The 19,193-nt window shown below is 35.3% G+C and overlaps 2 protein-coding genes across 3 annotated transcripts in view; one reads left to right on the forward strand and one right to left on the reverse strand.

The window, feature by feature from the left end:
- Positions 1-4,754, forward strand: part of LOC120538628 (serine/threonine-protein kinase pim-2-like) — a 33,578-nt gene extending 28,824 nt beyond the window's left edge. The window contains exons 3-8 of the mRNA XM_039768015.1: positions 1,744-1,834; positions 1,905-2,005; positions 2,117-2,167; positions 3,938-4,316; positions 4,391-4,567; positions 4,663-4,754. Of these exons, the coding sequence (XP_039623949.1) occupies positions 1,744-1,834; positions 1,905-2,005; positions 2,117-2,167; positions 3,938-4,316; positions 4,391-4,567; positions 4,663-4,754 (891 nt within the window). The remainder of the gene's footprint in view (positions 1-1,743; positions 1,835-1,904; positions 2,006-2,116; positions 2,168-3,937; positions 4,317-4,390; positions 4,568-4,662) is intronic.
- A 13,291-nt stretch (positions 4,755-18,045) lies between these two features.
- The window catches only part of tbk1 (TANK-binding kinase 1), a 242,608-nt gene continuing 241,460 nt past the window's right edge, over positions 18,046-19,193 (reverse strand). For both annotated transcript variants that reach the window (XM_039769963.1, XM_039769962.1), the window contains one exon: positions 18,046-19,157. In XM_039769963.1, the coding sequence (XP_039625897.1) occupies positions 19,121-19,157 (37 nt within the window). In that variant the 3' untranslated portion in view covers positions 18,046-19,120. The remainder of the gene's footprint in view (positions 19,158-19,193) is intronic.

Raw genomic sequence — 19,193 nt, forward strand, 5'->3', positions numbered from 1 at the left:
ACCATGGCCTCTAAGCAAGTGAAGAGTGGTAGTATTGGTGAGAGGAAAGGTTAAAAAAAATTGAAATCGAATTAAAAAAAGAAATTATTCAAAAGTATGAGCGTGGCGTTCATGTTACTGATTTTTGCCGCCAAGTACAAGAAGTTAAAATCTACGATTTTGACTATTCTAAAGCAGAAAGAGGCCATTAAAGCAGCTGAAGTTGCAAAAGGAGTTACAGTGTTAACCAAGCAGAGGCCTAAAGTGCTGGAAGAGGTGGAAAAACTGTTGCTAGTGTGGTTGAACGAGAAGCAACTTGCAGGGGTTAGCGTAAGCGAGGCGATGTTATGCGAGAAAGCCAGGAAGATTCATGGCGATTTGCTGCAAAACTATCCTTCTACGAGTGGCTAGTTCTTCCTCCTCACTTCCTTCATGCCAGAACTCAACTCATGCAAGGTTAGTTTTCTTGGTTGTTTATGGTTAGTTTTTGTATAAATTAAAGATTTTTCAAATTTTAATTTTTTTCCCTGTGTTTAAAACTCATTAAAAAGTGTTTACAGCGAGAGGTTCATGAGGCTGTAGCGTGAACTCTTGCAATGTTAGTTTTCTCTGTTCAAGGTTTCCTCAGTGTTATTCAATGTTTTTACATTTAGTTTACTATTACACTGCATTCTATGGTATAATTAGCTATTTTTGTGCTTAAAAATCTTTAAAAAAATATATTTACATACAGTTCGTACGATATAGAACGGAATAATTGTATTTACATACAGTCCTATGGGGGAAATTAGTTCAGGTCACGACCAAATCAGGTTGCAACCAGTGTTTTAGAACGAATTATGGTCATGACCCAAAGTTCCACTGTATATACAGTATGCATTTCCCATGTGAAATTGTGTTATAATGTTAAGTATTTTATATAACTTGTACAAAAATAGCTTTCCCTCACTGGCACTTTGCATTGGAGTGTAATGGGGCATTAAGATTAAAAACTTACTGAATATGTGCAGGACAGTTGTTGAGTATTAATCCATGTTTTGCAATTACACAATTGCATCGTTAAAACAGTTCATACAAAAAAACATTAATTTTATGAGATTCAGCCATTTTAAAAGACCACCAGCTTTGCAGGCCAGCTTAGCATTAATCTTATCTCTTAAAAATAATAAGCACATGCAAGAGTGCATAGTTTTAGGATTATGAAGGAATTTGTTGTGGGATGTGTTGTACATACAGTTTTTAGAAATCCTTTTTTTTTTTTTTTTCTTTTTTTCTTAAGCGGAATCAAAGCAAGACTTTATACATGAGGCCATTGGTTATAGTCACATACCTGTAGCTGGCAAGTAGTGGTACTCTGCCTGGATTTCTTTAGAAAAAGAAAGTGGTTTAAGTGATTTAACAAGCATAGTCTATATTGAAGAAGTGATTGTTTCAAGTGAATAGAAGTGGGATGTGTTGGCGAGTGCCTCATGACTAATTGGAGAAAGGAAACTGCACCGCTGTTAGCAAAACGGTTATTTTTCAGAACATTGCAAAATGAGTGGCTGTGTTCTGACTATGAATTGTGTTCTTAATACCTTTGCAAATGTAAAAAGCAAACCATGAAATGTTCTTTGCTCAGTGTGTATTTTCCAATGCTTATATAGTAATTGGATGTACATATCTGTTCAAAATGTTATTATAAATAATAGATTGTGGTAACAGTGTCCTGAATTATTTAATGCTTTCTTTAACATGGCAAAGGTTAATTCTACTTTACTATAGACAGACAATGAATCATTTGAATGGAATGATGAGGATTTAACTGGAGAAGATTCTAAATCCCCAAATGTGTCCCAGATGACAAATCACCCAGGTAAGAAATCTTGTATTATTTCAAGATTTTTTGATTGGCAGCTTTCTGAAAATGTTTTATTCTCTTTTAGAATTTGCTCCTGTTCTTAAAAAGTATAATATTGGTCAACTTCTTGGTGAAGGAAGTAATGGTGAAGTAAGGATGGCAACAAGGAAGTCTGACAATGCAACTGTAAGTTGAATCTGCAAACGAAATATTTAAAGAATTGACATGCTGTTCAGGTACAAAATGACTAAACGGTGCCACAAACCAATCCATCTTACATGTTTGTTTTCTGTTTAGGTGGCTATAAAAATTATTGCACTGAGCTCAGGATCCAAATGGATTGATGTGGTAAGTGTCTTTATAAGATTTTACAAGGCTTTCTTTAAAATGTATATGCTGTTTCTGTGGAGTGCCTTGCCTGCACAATCCTTTTATACCAGCATACTCTTATGGCAGCTGTATCATTGACTGCTGAAATGCATTGATAAAAATTAGCATCAGTATTAGCATTTTTAACCAGTGATGCTCTTACAAACTGCAGTTTTCCTGTTGGTAATTGGCACTGTTCATATTCTGGCATGGGTAGGGACAAGAGAAAAACTTATCAATGATGTGGTACATACTATGTTAATTAAATGAATCAGTCAAAATGCTGGAGTCATTCTCCCTCCACAATTGTGTACTGTAAACATAGTTCTTGCAAAACATGTTAAGACCATCATGACACCCTTACTGGTAGAGACAGTAGACAATTTGCTATTTTTTGTTTTTTTTAAACTGGAGCAATAAGCTGGGATGTCATTGCCATTCATTGATTGTCTAGAATAAAGTACATTGTTGTCCTCCTTTTTTATGGCTTGGACAGTTGACTGGCTGGGTCTTCAGATGTCTTAAGGGGTTATTTTTCAGGGCTCTCTGATTTTCATCTCACATTTCAAAGAGGGATTGGTGAGTCTAAAGTGCAAAAAGCACAAAGTGCCAAAGGAGAACTATATTGGTCAAGTGACTAATTACTTTTCTGCCTCCAATAGTGAAATTTACAGAACTCTTCAAGGCAAAGTTTCAGCTTGTTGCTATATTACAGCCTCATCACAATTTAAGGTTGTCCAATGTAAAATTATTTGTTGTGCCTTCATACAAAATAGTGATGATAGCACCTTTAGTACTGTGACTCCCGAGCTGTAAAACTTCCTACCCCATTATATTTGACAGTCTGTTCCATTGTGGTGCTGAGGTGTCATCCTCTGTACTCGGGTCCCAATCCATGTGGTTCATTATGGCAAAGTGGTTTCAGAGCCTGCTCCCAACCTCTCTCCCTGTCTTGTACAACTCTTTTAAAACAAAGTTAAGGTCATATCTTTTCAAACAGGCTTTTATGTGCTGAATGCTTTTTTTTTTTTAATTTTGACATTATTTTGTCTTATTTATCTGTTTATAATATTGGTTATGTTGTCGGCTTTATCATTCTATATTTTAACCTGCATACAGTATAGTGAGACTTTATGAAATGTGCTTATAATTGAAATATATTATAATTATTATTTTTCATAACTGCCCTGTTTCTTTTGAGCCCTGCAACAATTTCCATTTCCCTGTAGTGCCTTTGCTGGAGTACAAATGTGAGCAAAAGCATGTCTACAATAGAAAAAAAATCTCTTAAAATTTGAAGTCATCAATATCAGTAATTTAATGTAATTAGAGTTGGGGGTGGGTATGGTAAAAAAAAAAGGTAAATAAACAAACATTTAATTTGCAGTGTATTTTTAATTGAGCAGCATATCATCTTACAGAGCTGCACAGTTGTAATACTTTAATATCAATGAAACAAAATTAAAAATTAAATTTTTTTTTCTGTAAAACCTGAGCATGCATTTGTAGCCTAATACATTAAATGTCAATATTTACAAGTCAATATTTATTTCTGTTGCTTTATGGTAATATTCACCATGAAAACATTGATTTTTGAAAGTGACTATAACGTATAATAATAGTTGCTATTTAGATAGCCCCTTAAGTATTCATGATTACAAAATTACTGCCTTAGCAAGAAACAGTAGTTAGTTATCCTGCGATGTGAAGAGGAAGTTGACAAGGATGTTTTTATGTTTGCACCCCCAGCCAGGTCGAAAAGGAAAAGTTCCTTTAGAAGTGGGACTGCTGAAGCGTGTATGCGCAGTGCCTGCTTGTCAAAGTATTATCCAGATGCATGAATATATCCTCAGACGAAAATATATTTTTATATTTATGGAGCTGCTGGAGTCTTCCATGAGTCTTGAAGACTACATATACAAAAACATTGGACCCATGAATGAAGAGAAAGCAAAGCATGCCTTCCGTCAGATTGTGCAGGCAGTGCTGCACTGCCATTCACGGGGAGTGTTTCACAATGACATCAAACCTAATAATATCATGTATCAGACTACCACTGGTCAGATTAAACTGATCGATTTTGGGTATGGTGATTTGTTACATGAAGAAAAATATAAATATGCTCCTGGTAAGTCAATGTGACACTTGGACAGTTTGCAAATTGGCTGAAATGTTTGTGCATTAAAATTGTGTTTGTTTCAGGCACTCTTGAATACTGGCCTCCAGAATGGTGCTTATTCAAGAAGTACAAGGCAGAGCCAGTCACTGTGTGGACACTGGGTGTTACTCTGTTTGAACTGCTGTGTGGGAAAATGCCATTTAAAGGAAAACTTGAAATTATGGAGTGTAAAATTTTCATCACGAGAGAGGTCTCAGTAGGTGAGAAATAAAGGAAACTAACCACAGTTTAATAAAGTAAACCTCTCCGACCTTATTACTAGAGTTATAGCTAGCGGTTTCCCTCATTTTTCCAGATTGCAAGGATATAATCGAGAAATGCCTTTGTTTCCGTCCAAGGGACCGCCCTACTCTGAAGGATATTCTGAATCATCCCTGGCTCTGCTAAAGTCTTCTAGTGATGTAAGCCTTACTTACCACTGTTCATCTTAAAAATATTTAATGATATTTAGATGGAAGTTATGTCAGAGTAGATGTAACCGAAAAAGTGTATGCTGTTGGGAATAAAATTTCAGCCTCTGCTCCAACATTATCTGTAATTCATTGTTGGTGGTGTGATGATCCGTAATTTAAAATAATAAATGTTCAGTAAAGCTCCAGTAGTGATCATACTCGGGTAACATTTTAGCACTCATCTTTTTTGTTGTATTTTCTCATTTATGTTTATGTACATCCTCTTAATTGCTTTACTTTTAATGAACAATAGTGGTTATTACTGCTGCATGATGGGTCCATCATCCTAGGTTTGGTTCCTGCACTGGATGGTTGTGTCTGTTTGAATTTAGTGCATTCATCTCTTCACATTGGTCTTCATCACACATTCCTTAACTTATGCGTGTGTTTGTGTTTTAATAGGTTGTTCTAGGATTTTCTCTTTCCCTCCCATCCTGAACTGGATTAAGCAGGATTGAGATGAGTATGCCTGCTGATAAACAGTGATATAAGGTAAACATTAAGGAACAAGTCCCTTTATGACTTTTGTATTTTTTTTTTTCTGTTTTGGCAGGCAAATCTTTTCACAGTTGGTATTGTCACATGGCATCTGCTTATTCTTATAGTTAAAACAGTGTTAGTAACACAGAGAAAAATAATGAGAATAAACAAATGGGCTCCAGCCGTACATAACTATATGTGCTTCATAGGTCTTATTAAACTGGATATAATTGATAATGTGTGGATTGATTTCCATTTAACCACTAAAACTATCATAAGGAATCTCCCTGTTATAAAGTAATCATCTCTCCATCAACCCTCTTGCCTTATTTGTCTGTTTTGTTAATAAACCCACCCAAATAAATTTGTCACTGGAAATCCATCTGAGAGGTTGTTCAAATTGAGTGAATCTCTTCATTTGGGTCGTGTTCACCTGATGCTGTCAGGTGAGACTCCTTGTGATACTGAATTAGGGTTAAACAGGGAAATAAATGATACATGTATTCATGTATCTATCAATTTTAATATGGAGTCTCTGTGAATTAGTTGAAGCCAATATTAAAAGATATCATTTAAATAACGTCATGCCATTAACCGTAAGTATTTCAAATGTTATTCCAGAAATTGTAAAGGTTTTTAAAACCTGAACTGACTTTTTTCACATGTCACAGTAGTATAATATATTTCCTAATACATAAAGTTGGGATAGATTCACAAGTAGGTGTGAAGTGTTCTGTTAATGTTTTTTCTTTACACTTATTTTATTATTTTTTTTATCCTAGCACATTTCTGGAGATGCTGCAATTGGGAGTTCTCTGTGAGAAGAACATCCAATAATGCTACAAGGTGCAAAGAAAATAATGAGGTGAAGGGGTATTTAAAAGGAGTATCAATGTCAACAGGAGAATTCTTCCCAAAGTTAAGTAACCAACTTTCTATCATTTTATTTTAGCAGAGAATTATTGCAAAAAAGAAAAAAAAGGAATTAACTTGCCCTACAGTTTGCTTAATTTGTGTGTCATTGTTTTGCCTGATGTAATTTAACCTTGCGATTACAAAATGGCTACAATGATTCCATAAGGTGTTTATTTGGAGACTTATTTTTTGAGACAGTGTACTGTACAACATCATTAAGAGCTCCTTTTCCTACCTAGTCTGTGTTTACTGCCTGGTGTATGTTTGTTCCCTGGAGGTAAGTCCTTAGCTGGTTCAAAGTGACTCACTTCAGTAGCGTTGTTTAAAAAAGATATGAACAAGTACAGTTTCAAATAAATTATAATGGAAAGACAAATGATAACTGATTGCAACTGTTCCAATGATTCAGAGTTAAAATTTACCTTGGGGTAGGGCAACGTAGATAAAAGGCAGAGAGATATAAACACACGACATTATAAAAAAAAAAGTTATAAAAATCCAGAGAAGAGAGTGCAGAGCTACCCATTTTTACAGAACAGTGGAAACACTTGCTGAATACTCAATAATCATCCTGTCGGTAGTTCATATGGTTCCCTGTAACTCACCACTCGTAAAAGCACGAGTAAGAGAATGAATGCACAAAGCTATGAATCATGGTACAGGTATATATGGCAGGCAGCTTAATACTGTACAGTATATGGATCATGATAATCTGGAAGTGGCATAATTAATCCTTTATGGTTAAACAAATTAATAGACTTTATAAATTGGTGGTAATCACATTAGAACCTGATTCCATTCTGATTAATGCCTAGGTATAATGATTGGATTTTTGATTCAACCTGGAAATTGTTTCTAGGAGAAGCAGAAAATGTCTATAAATTGTTATCTTTAGTGTAGGGAAAACAAAATCAAATACCATCTATAGACCAATAGTAGGTATAATAATAACTGGGATTCTATTTCAGTATTAGGCACCTGGATAACAAGATCTGTGCCCAGAAAGCATGGTCAGTATGATAGTAATCTCAGTGAATTAGCATCCACATAATTACATTGAAAAACAAATATGGAACAAATACTATAGGTTGCAAGCCTTGGAAATTAAGGATAAAGCACGTAAATGTTATGGTATAAATGAAAGCCCCATGCAGTGGTCGCATGAGAGATACTAGCTAGAAGAAGATACTAGAGAAGAGGATAATATATATAACTAAGACTTTAGTGTGCCTGGAATTTCAATTTCCTAGTGAACCATTATTTTTTGTCTCTGTTTGGATGAAATAATTTCAAATGCACTTTTTTGGACTGACAGGTGATCAAAAAGAATAACAAAAGTCTCTTTTTCATAGCTGTTGGTCAGTATTGCTGAAGATTCAGCTTGGACCAAAGTATAGGTACTGTATGCTGTACATAAGCGGAGGTTAAAAAGGGATCAATCAGATATAAGGTGCACATTGAAAACATTGGTTTATGTTAGCATGTGGAAAATAAGACCTGTAATATGCACAATATTATATAATTGTATTACAAACTGACCACATATCTTTAGATCTAGACAGTTTGTCTTTGTCTACCCTATAAGCCATCAGTATCTTTAATAGTATGCCTCCTTGTTTCTTAAAGAGCCCTGGCATATTATTTATGACCGTGTGTTTACAGCATCTTCTTTGTTATAATGATAAAATAAAATGCAGGAATAATTGTAATGGCAAAGGCCAGCTCCTGTTTGTACCAGTAACACAATAAAAATGCAGAAATTGTTATTCTTTCTTGGTTCATAGCAGAAAGTGTGATACAATTAAATGGAAATTCTTTTATAGACTACTAAAATGTGCAAAAGACTGTTAGCTCACTTACTGTAAAAAAAAGCCATCTTGGAAGTGCTGGACAAGTGAATCAACAGAATTAACTTTACAATGTCATCATGGCAGCATGTTGACTTGTGTGAAGTGCAAATATCTTGGCATTTCATAAAGAATTTCTTTATTTTGACCACCCAGTGTTCTCCTATTAGTGAAGTTTAAATAGTACCTTGTTATAGAAATATTTTTGTTGCAAAATTTTTAAATTTGACCATCTACTGCATAAAGGTTAGATTATTTTAAATATTTAACATTATTTTTGATTAATTTATTATGCAAAAGCAAATCTAAAGAAAGTCTAGAATGCTTAATCCTATCAGACCTTAGTCAATGTTACAATATTTCCCTGTTACAACTTAAAAATATGGAAGTCCTTGAGAGATTTTTTAAAGCGAACTCTCAATCATCAGTTTGAAAGTCTATTGGGGAAGATTACATCTATACTTTTTAATAAGTTAAGACAGTGACTGTCTCTGAAAGGTGTACAAATTCATGAATATAAATTATGTGAACTGTTTCAAGTTTTTCTTTCAGGAACATCATTCCTCACAGAAGCCACAGAATAAAGAAGACGAACAGATAATCATGATATTAAAACTGGTATAGTCTTAAAATTTCTGCATGAAATTTGAAATATAAGATATCCTTCAAACATAAGCTGTATTGGCTTATTGATATTTTGATGTAAAGCATGAACATATTTAGTGAAACAAACAGAAGTTCACTAAATTATGTATTGTAGTTTATTTAATGAGTTGTAAAGTTTTATATTTTATTCCTACATTGGTCATGATTGTGTGCTGTGCTGTCATTGATGTATGCATTTTAAGAGAGATTTAAAGGATGAGAAAGAAGTTCATTTTATGGTTGGTATGCCATTTGGTTTTAAAAATAAGCGACATCTCAAACTCATAGTGTTTAGGTTACATTTGCACTTAATCAGAAAATGCCCTGCACTCTCGGCAATTCAACTCAGAAAAATAAACTCAGCTGTTCAGTCTCTTAGCTCTCTGTGGCTATCATTGGACTGCTTCCAAACCTTAAATTGTAGAATGCATTATGACTATTTCAGTTGATCTGTCCATTACTTCCCAACTGTTTGACAAGGCAAATACATTGCCTATTGCTAAGGCAGACAGTCCCAGATTTTTCTTTTCTACTTCATTTGAAAATTCTTGAGTTTAAGAGCCTCTGATGTACTTTTAGAGACACATTGGTTAGTGTAATCATAAATTTACAGTCAAGGTTTAGTTGATGCCTCTGTTGCTGTCACCCAATATGCGGTGAAGCAACTTTAAACTTTTAAAGACTTGTCAAAGGACAGGGCACCTCCCACTCAGCTTTAAGTGCTGCGCATGTAGTGAATAGCACTCCAAGATTTATGTACAATTGTTTTTTTAAATGATATGTCAAACCCTTTGTACTTTTGAGTCTGCAAACATGCCAGCTTTACTAAGCTGATATCTAGAGATTCAAATAAAGGTATCAAAAAATGTTATCAAATTCATGGGTGTGGGAGTTGATTTGTTTCAAACCTAGTTTTGTTAAACTTGTATGGAATGCTATTTGATTTGAATAAAATCAGTAAATTGCAAAAAAAAAAAAAATTAAATGACACACTACATCCAAGGGATATATAAAGACAGAAAGACTATCCAACTCGACAATTCAGCGGAGGCTACATATCGTGTCCTCTAGCAACGTGTACGTTTTTCAAAATATAAATAATTTTCTAAAGTTCAGGGCTACCTGCTGGCTATAAAACTGAGTCATTATTTGCATTCATCTTACAGAGGGCTCTTGGGTTCCAAGAATTTTTCAAAATACTAATCACAAGTTAGAAGACAGGACAGTGCAAATGCTGGTTGTAGTCCACAGGTCCAGCGTCTGTCTGTGGATGCTTGGGATGCACCCGTGTTTTCCCCACTACTGAGGCAAATGGGCAGACTGCCCAGTAATCTGCATACAACACGGAGTTAAAGGCATTGCAGCATCCAATCTTAATTCAATCCAATCTTCAAAACCTATTGTTTCAGTATTATGGTTTAGAGTTTTGTGCAGCTGCCCATTTTATTCAGCATATGGTATGTTTTTGACACTTACAGCTGTTTACTTTGGATTTAACATTCCAAGTTTTTATTTTACTCTGAGTGTTTAATCTTTTTACAGTTTCTCAGGCTTTTCATTTCTAAATTAATACAAAATTACACAAATTGTCTTGCATATTACACAAGAAATTCTGTTTCCTTTATTGCAATAAAACAATAGACCAGCCTGGCTGCACTAATTAGTTAATGCTCTTTGCATTGTGTGACTTGTTGCCTGTTCTTTTAAGGAAAAAAAATTGATAAATTGTTGTTGGTGTGACTTTGCACATGTGAATACTATTGCTGAAGTGGAGGATAATGCATTACAAACGTGCAGGATTTTTGTTTGCACTATAGTCACCTTTTTTGTGTTTATGCGCCATATGGGGTTGGTGTAACACTGTTGCACAGTCCTTGACACCAAAACTATTTTCTTCTTATTTTACACTGTTCTATTAACTACATAGAATAGCAGTACTGTATTGTGAACACACAGCCCACATTAAAACAAACTTGTGGCTTGTAATGACCTTCTCTGTACAGGAGTTAAGGTCTTTTACCTGAATTTAGAGGTATTTAGCCAACCTGCTTTCCCATAATATTTGCATTTTATTTACCACCTCCCATATTTCTGCTTCAGTCTGATCTGTCATCTCCAGTTTAGTTTTTCCACTTGGATTGGCAGATGGTTGCTCTGTTGAAACCCACTTGAGCTTCACATTTAAAGTCACTTTGTGGCTCGGGCTGTGACAAGCACTCAGTCCAGATCTCTTTCAAGCACAGGTGCCCAGGAACGCTTTTAGTAACAAACCGCAGTGACTTAGTAACATACGCCAGAGAAATAATGTTGCCAGTGCATCACTTGGAGAGTATAGCTTGGCATCCGGAGGGATTCCCAATATGTACATTATTATTCCTTCTCCGGAGTGAATGGGGATGTCCTGCTCAGTATAGCAGCTGGCACAGTTCTGGAATTTACACTGTGTTATCTTGGCTAAGCACTGCTTGCTAGTCATGACTCTAGAGGCTTTTGGGCAACAAAGACACTGTTCATTTTTTTGATCAGAAGAGAGAATATTGCTGCTTCTACAACTGACAGATTCAGAGCCATTGTGGAGGGCTAACAGAAAACAGGAGGGCAGAAATAACTTAAGGATTATTCTCCTGTAAGTTAGGCCCTTATGCAGATTAATGTCTGGTCATTTTTGAGATACAAAACTGAGAAAGAAAACTAAAAGTATGGCATTTCAATACATGTATTAAAGCAGGCCAGCAGAAGAAGTAGAAAATATAAGATTGGTCAGCCATATTCTTCACTGTTGTGAAGTTGGACAAGAACGTAATGTTTGTTTGAACAAATGACTGAAAAGCAACAAAATCAATTTGACAAAACTGTTATGTTATAAATATACAGAACCCTTTGAATAGCCAACAGGAGAGTCACAACCTGAATACATGATTGTAGGTATGCTTCAAGATCCTCCAGTTACCTTTTCTTCTGCCATTGTCTGTTATGGAAAATTGACCATGACAGTGGGGCAGAAAGATTGGATCAAGATATGAAGTTCACTCAAGACAGAAGTAAGTAAATCTGCCTTTTTGGCCACATCAAGCTGAATCTTGCACACCGCACTAGTATTAATTCAGTGTGGCATAATGTGGTGTATCATTAGCAGGTGAAACCAATAAAATTAGCTTGGTGAACCTTGAGACACTTAAGTAGAAAGTGTTTATTAAAGTGATGGCAAAATAACTGATATATAATTGATATGAGCATACCCCCTTATTTAAATACCTTTTTGGTTACATATGTGGCTTTTCAGTTCCTGTTTGTGTTTTGATTTGTCTTTGAGCTTTTCAGATTGAAAAACAATTGACTGCTTTAACAAATGCAGGAGAAACCCCATAAAAATACCACAGGGCATATAGTAAAATGTGCCAAGTACTCAGTCAGTTTGTCTGCTTATCCCACAAACAATTTTTCTCCTGGTTATCTCCATTATTTCACTTGAAGTTTCAGTAGAAAGGCCCACTGCCTTTAAAAGCCATCCATAGAGTTACTTCTGATGAAGGAGGAAATTTGTTATGATCCAAGAGTAAAGGACAAGCATGCCAATGGGTGATCTGTGATTTCACGGTGGTTAGGCAGCTCATAAGAGGTTATTAAAAGGGGCAAAACACTCATTGTAGTACTACATCAGAATTGGACATCATAAGAAACTGGCTTTTAAAACAGACACATCTAAAACCACATAATGAAGGAGACATAAACAGAGTTTTCTTGAATAAAGTTCATTCTTATTACGTACTTGAAAAATAAATATCAACTTTTCTTGTAATATGATACAAAATGAGCAAAACCCCCTCAAAACAATTTTTTAACATGTTTTGTTACGTATGCTGTGCTGAAGAAGTAATGACAAGTTAATGTTTCAGTCTAAAAGGAATCCAGCATACAAAGGTAAAATCAAAGTTCCAGTTCATAAAATTATTTTTTCAATATTCACCTTATTTAGTTAAAGTGAACATCATTGAATGGGGTTGTAAGCCTCTGAAACTACTTTATGAATTCCCATCTATTATAAAATAAATCCTGAATAAAGAGAAACACTAGGTAGACGATACGTGATTTTCATGTGAAGATCACAGAAGACACATAAAAGACCCGCAAGATGAAAGAGATTGGCCACGGAGCGTCTCATGGGGACCTTAAACATGAGACTTTGTGCCAAGAGACTGTGCCAGGATTTGTGCCAGGACCATCTCGCGGAGACACAGAACATGGGATTCTTGCAAGACACGCCCTACTTACAACCAATATCAAATAAGACCATGGGCAGAAAAACACTCAGTCGTGTGAGTGCAAGGCTTTGAGGACACACAGATCCAGGGCTCTCAGCGCATATAAAGTGTATAAGGACAATATATTATAGGTGAAACTTCAACAACTAAGTGCAGAAGAAAGAGCAGCACAAAGAAAAGAGACTCAAAAGTGTTGGAGAGAAAGAAAAATGCAAAAAAGAAGAAGAATAACTAGGTGTAAATTCAGAAAATAAGGAAAGTAATAATCAGCCCGGAACAAGTGGAATTGAAAAAAAAGCATGTCCAATCGGACTCAGAATTAAAAGACAAAGTAGAACTAAAGACGTTCAAAAACGTTGGCGCTATACACATGCAGAGCAGGTAAGAGATTATGAAAGCAGTGGAATTCGAAAGGCTCAAAAAAAGTTGGCACAATACAAATGCAGAGAAAGTTAAGAATATGAAAGAAGGAAAATTAGAAAGTATCAAAAAAAAAAAAGGAAAGTAAAGATTGCAGTAGCGCAAACAAATGGAAATTATTACTCAAAAAATGGGGACCAAACACATGCAGAGCAGGTTAGAGATGCAGTACAATCACTCTTAACTGGCCACCTGGGGGCTGGACCCATGGCCAGTTGCTCCAAAGCTTACTTATTTTCATGTAAAAAAATATTTCTAAAGTATGTACTGTACCTCTTCGATGTTCCTGAAGAAACCATATCCACAAGGCTTCATCCACAATTTCGCACATGGGTTTTTTTTTTTTTCCTCGTATGACTGGATAGTGTGGTGTTGCAGGTCCACAGCTCAAGTCAAAAAGGCCACTTTTTAAATAAATAATCACCGCACTCACGACTTAGCGAGGGGGCATGGTATTTGTGGCTGATTGTCCCCGGGGAATTCGTGATGCTGCAAAAAGAAGTTGCTCCAGCTGAGCGATCACGGAGTTGGAGTGACCCGTCGAAAGGCAGTGGCAGTCATGGAGGCTTTGGGCTGGTTTAGCCTGACGTAGTCAGAGATCAGAGGGTTACCAGACCAGTGTGGAAGGCAGCTTCACCTGCAGGTAGGGTGAGTCCCCTGTTGCGAAGCCCAATGGGAGATGCAGGGGAGCCGCCAGGTAGAAAGAAGAAGGCACCATGCTTTGGATTTTAAGATACTGCTTCCAGCCATTGTTTTAACCTCATTTGCGTTGGTTTTAAAGAACTTGTTTTTTTACTAATAGATTTGAACCTCCACTAATTCACTCGTTTTAATGGATTATTTATTTAAAGACTTTTGATACACTGCACTTTATTTAATTTGAACACTGTTTTGTTGTTTGCTGGTTTTAAAATACCTCTCACCTTTCAGGAAAGAAAGCAATGCATACATATAATATAAAGAAGAACTCAGGATTAAAAAAAAAAAAAATATTTTATTTTAACAGTCCGGTTAATGCGGGGCCCGTTAAGAGGGATTGATTGTACTGTAATGTAATGAAAACAGTGGAATTCAAAAGACTCAAAAAAAACAAAAAACATAGGCGCGATACACATGCAGAACAAGATACAGAATATGAAAGAAGAAAAAAAAAAACAAAGTGTCAAAAAAAGAAAGTAAACATCGCATTAGTGTAAAAAAAGAGAAATTGTTACTCGGAGAAATAACGAAAAGGTGAATAGAGATTGAATATATGGACATAGGTGATATATCAGAAGTATGTAAATATTTTAAGGCTTTGAAGTTTAAGTCAGAGAATTTCAAAAACGAGGTTTACTCACATGCATTTATTGGTTACTTTGCAAAAAAAATTATTAACTGCTGATGATGTAGATTGTTTTGTCTGTGCTGAAATTCCAATCAGAGAAACCTATCCTGAATTATGGTACAATGTCATTAAACACGTCTCACTGACCTCATTTAAAACATTCAGCATGTTGGGACTCAAAAGATTCCAAATATTGTTTTTAATGAAGTTCTGAAATAAAAGTGAAACTAATGAAATAGCAACAATTCAAAGAAAAAAAAATCTTAAAAGTGTGTATCCGGAAAACCAAACATGGGGGTTGGCGAGTGAAGCGAGCAGGGGGAAAAGCCCACTAGTACTCTTATAATCTTAAAAGCACAAGTCACGATACATATTTAAATTGCTTTTTTGTCAGTGAAATTATTTAAGCAATAGACTGCTGTTCAGCAGAAGTTTCCTTGTGGTGTTCAACTCATTCCAGGACTTCTGTATCATAAATGTAGCTGGTATATACTGCATGGTATCAGTCGCTTACCATATTCCCATTAATTTCTTTTGCTGTTAAACCTTTCAAGAAGATGAGCTTTGTGTTTTTCTTTAACCTTACAATGTGATTTGTGTGTTTGACTGCAAATTACTTGGTGGAAGGAAGATGTCCACCTTATTTTAGATGGCTATTTCTTTTACATCTATTTAAAATTTAAAGGATTCCAGTAAATATAAATGGTGCCTAATCTTTAAGATTTTTGTTGTACATGTTTAAATATATCACTTCTATCAAATAAACTAAGACTTGAATGGTTTGAAACCATTATTGAAATGTTATTTGAAAATGTTCAGCCTAAAACTTGTATTACCTACATCATTTTTAGAATGTACCCCTTCATTAGGCCCTGTTGGCAAAGCAGGCCCTGAGTAGACAGCAATGAGTGAGTGAAACTGTAGTTTGCACTGTTTATGGCTTTTGCCTGTCGGTATAAACAAATCTCCATCACACTCACTCCTTTTGCAAAATATTCAAAAAATAAAAATGTGACATCTTTCTCTTTGATAAAGCAAATAAATAACAAAAAAAAAACAAACCTCTTGCATATCAATTAACTAAGTCACAACCAAATATGCTATGTGTATGTTATCTAACTTGTTAAATACGAAAGGGCTTATTTTGCCATAATTAAAATACACAGAGAAACTAACTTAAAAACATAACATTTTCTGTCATTTAAATATCAATAATGGTCCCAGCACGATTAGTGCCTAATATCATTAGATTGCCTTGCACCATCCTCTTGGAGTTGGGTGCTGAATTGGAGCCTACATTCCACAGACCATCATGGAGAAATCCCATTACCACTGTTTTGTAACAACTTTAGAACAACCCAATGGATGGATGGATGCATATCAGGATGTGACTGACGCATCATTGAAGTACACAATTAAATGTTCAGTTCACTTCATTTTCCTTGGAATTGCTAATATGTCAACACCAAAGAAGTCTGTGTAGGACATATGGATTGTTGAAACTGTCTGTAAATTTAAGACAATTCTCATGTCAAGTTTTATGTTTTTCGCATAGGAAACAGCTTAGCCACATTTCTGAGAATAAGCAAGTTTTATACATGAGGCCCCTGGTGAGCTTGGGTCTATTCCAGCAACACTGTCCCTCAATGAGGCACACTTGCACCCATAAAGCCTCACTTCTAGAAACCCAATTAGTTGGGAAACATGTCTTTGAGATGTGGAGCAAAATCAGAGCCTACTAAGAATCTATTTAAAATATTTAAAAAACACAGGTTGCTGTGCCACTCAGACATTTCTGAAAGTTTGTTTTGATTCAATTTTAACACAAATTAAATTGAATGAAAATGTACACATAATGCAGTGAGGCAGAATGTTTTCCTTCATTGGCAGTAAATAACAGCCAGCAGTGGATGTCATACTTTCAACACCCATTCAGTTGTAACTGTGACCTCCATGAATGTGTGCTAAGGTTTGATTAATTTTTAACATTTTATTTTTAATTGTGGTGTTTACTGAACCTCCTAGTATGATCATTGGCACTAGCAGCTATAAAGAGAACACCAGTCTGCATCCTTCCATATCCAAATGTTGTTTATGAAGGTGCCCAATATTATATTTGTTTTTATTGTAGGGAATTATTAAAATTCTTGCCTAACTTTACAACACAATTCACCTATGATGCCAGGTCCATCCCAGATGTGTAAGGGGATGACGACCTAACCAGACATTTAAAAAGGTTAAAAACCCAGTTGCATTTCTCATTCTCTCTGCCTCCAACTTATGATGGAATATAAAAGAGCCATTACTTGACAAATCTGGCTATTACATAAAACAAGGAGCAGCCTATTTGCATTACCATTCAGAAATGTATCTGGTGTTCAGTATATCTTGAAACTGTTGTATCCACTGAAAAATGAAAAGGTAAGGCAGCAGCCTAATGGATGTGCATGAATGTATCATATCCATTTATTATCAGCCCCAGTAAATCTTATTTAGGATGAACCAGTTGTGGATAAGAAACTGTGCAAGCAAGTCCAGTCACTTGCTCTTACAGGGCTGACAGTGACTTATCTTTAAAAACCAGCATGCAGAAAGATGTCCACATTACCTGCAGGAAGAAACCAAATGTCTAGGCTGGCATGTTAACACAGGACTCTGCAGCTGTGCTATTTTACCACTAGTGTATACTTGACCTTGACTTGATTTAATTTACAAATGAGGGTCTTAAATTAGTATTAATACATTTGACACCCAACAGTGGTCAAAGTTTAGCCTGCAATGCTAAATAATCACTACAGTTGAGTTAGTTTTGAGCTGGGTGCAGAATTCCTATATTTCTTACTTTTTTGACCTGAAAGCTTAATTTTGACTTGGATTCATCTTGTTGTTCCTGTCTGTGTACACTAGCTACTGGTACTTGCAAAATAAGCCAACTGTTTCCTACAATGTGACCTTGTTCATTTATGTTATCATACAGTTTTGTAAAGTGAGATGCATTCCAACAAACTGATGGAGCTCATTTTTCTATTGTGTTTTAGATACCATTCCAGGTAAGATATGATTAGTAGGTCATTACATCATGTGGTAGAGCATCATTTCAAAGTAAGCAATGCATTGGGGCAGTATATCATGTGAGCTGTGAAGCACTAGTACAAAGAAAATAAAGCCCTTGTTGTTTCTGAAACATCTCTTTTCTGCATTAGCAGGATGTTCCAGGCTGTTTACAGACAACTTCATGACTGTGATTATATATTAAAAATTGCTGAAAACTTCATCCATTCTTTCATTTGACCAATTGGTTGGCTACAATTTGTATGACAACACAGTAGCTATGACATTGTAAATTCACTTTATTTTTCCTCACTATGTATTTGAAAACAGTAAATTGCCCTTTAATTAGAAGCATTAATAGTGCAGAATACACCAGTCATGTAACACAGCACAGATTTTACTTTGGCATTCAATAATATACATATAGTAGGCTACACAGTTACAGTACTTAAATGTTCTTCTGTACAAAATATTACAGTGGAATCATGTAATGTAAGCTTTATAAGCAATAAACATAAAACAATTTATGCCAGTCTCTCTTGATCAAGCTGATATTTGGGCATGTCCGCACCATATTTTGAATTTGCTTCAGATGAGTAATGTGTCTGCTTGAAGAATCCCCTGTTCAGGTCAATATGCAACTTTCAACAAGTTCCTAAATGATTTTTCTTTTCCAGTGTATTATATATAGTACATACTTCTGACATTCCCAATAGTTTTATATTCATTTTTAAAATGTAAACATTTTACAGCATGTAAGTTTTTAATGAATTTTTTTTTTCCAACTTCATATTTTATGCAACATAATGTGGGAACTACCCTTCCAAAAGTGGCACATTGCTAACACAGGAGTATGAAGCTACAATGCTTCACCATGTAAAATGCACAAAATCACAATATTGTTCAGAAGGAGAGGGAAGCCACCTGTATTTGTGCAGATAACACTACACACAATCACAGTCAACTTCACATGGGCAGTACTTCAGAATCTGGGGTTTTAAGGTTGAAATGTATTTATATTTTTATTACAATTGTTGTATCTCAAAGATGTTTTTAATTGTTACTACAATCTTTTTATATGCCTCTCCAATCCTGAGTGTGCCAAGTCTAAATGTCTTATAAACTGACCACCTCCTCAATCATAAATATCCTCCCAAGACAGACAGCAGACAGTCACTGGCCATCTATACAGAACATTGGAAACTACAAACATAGTTTGCCAGAAAAGTTAGAAAGGAATGTTCTTTACATATGTATAGCATATTATATATACATAGAGTAAATCAAGCAGACAAGGTGTTAGTTATCTTTTAAAAAAAGTATTTAGAAATTAAAAATGAAAGTATTTAAAAAGTTATATCCGTCCACCATCGATAGTTAAGGTCCCGAACCTACCAAAGGAAGAAAAGAAAAAAAAAAATGAGTAC

The sequence above is a fragment of the Polypterus senegalus genome, chromosome 11 (assembly GCF_016835505.1).
Source record: "Polypterus senegalus isolate Bchr_013 chromosome 11, ASM1683550v1, whole genome shotgun sequence".
In the NCBI taxonomy this organism is placed as follows: domain Eukaryota; kingdom Metazoa; phylum Chordata; class Cladistia; order Polypteriformes; family Polypteridae; genus Polypterus; species Polypterus senegalus.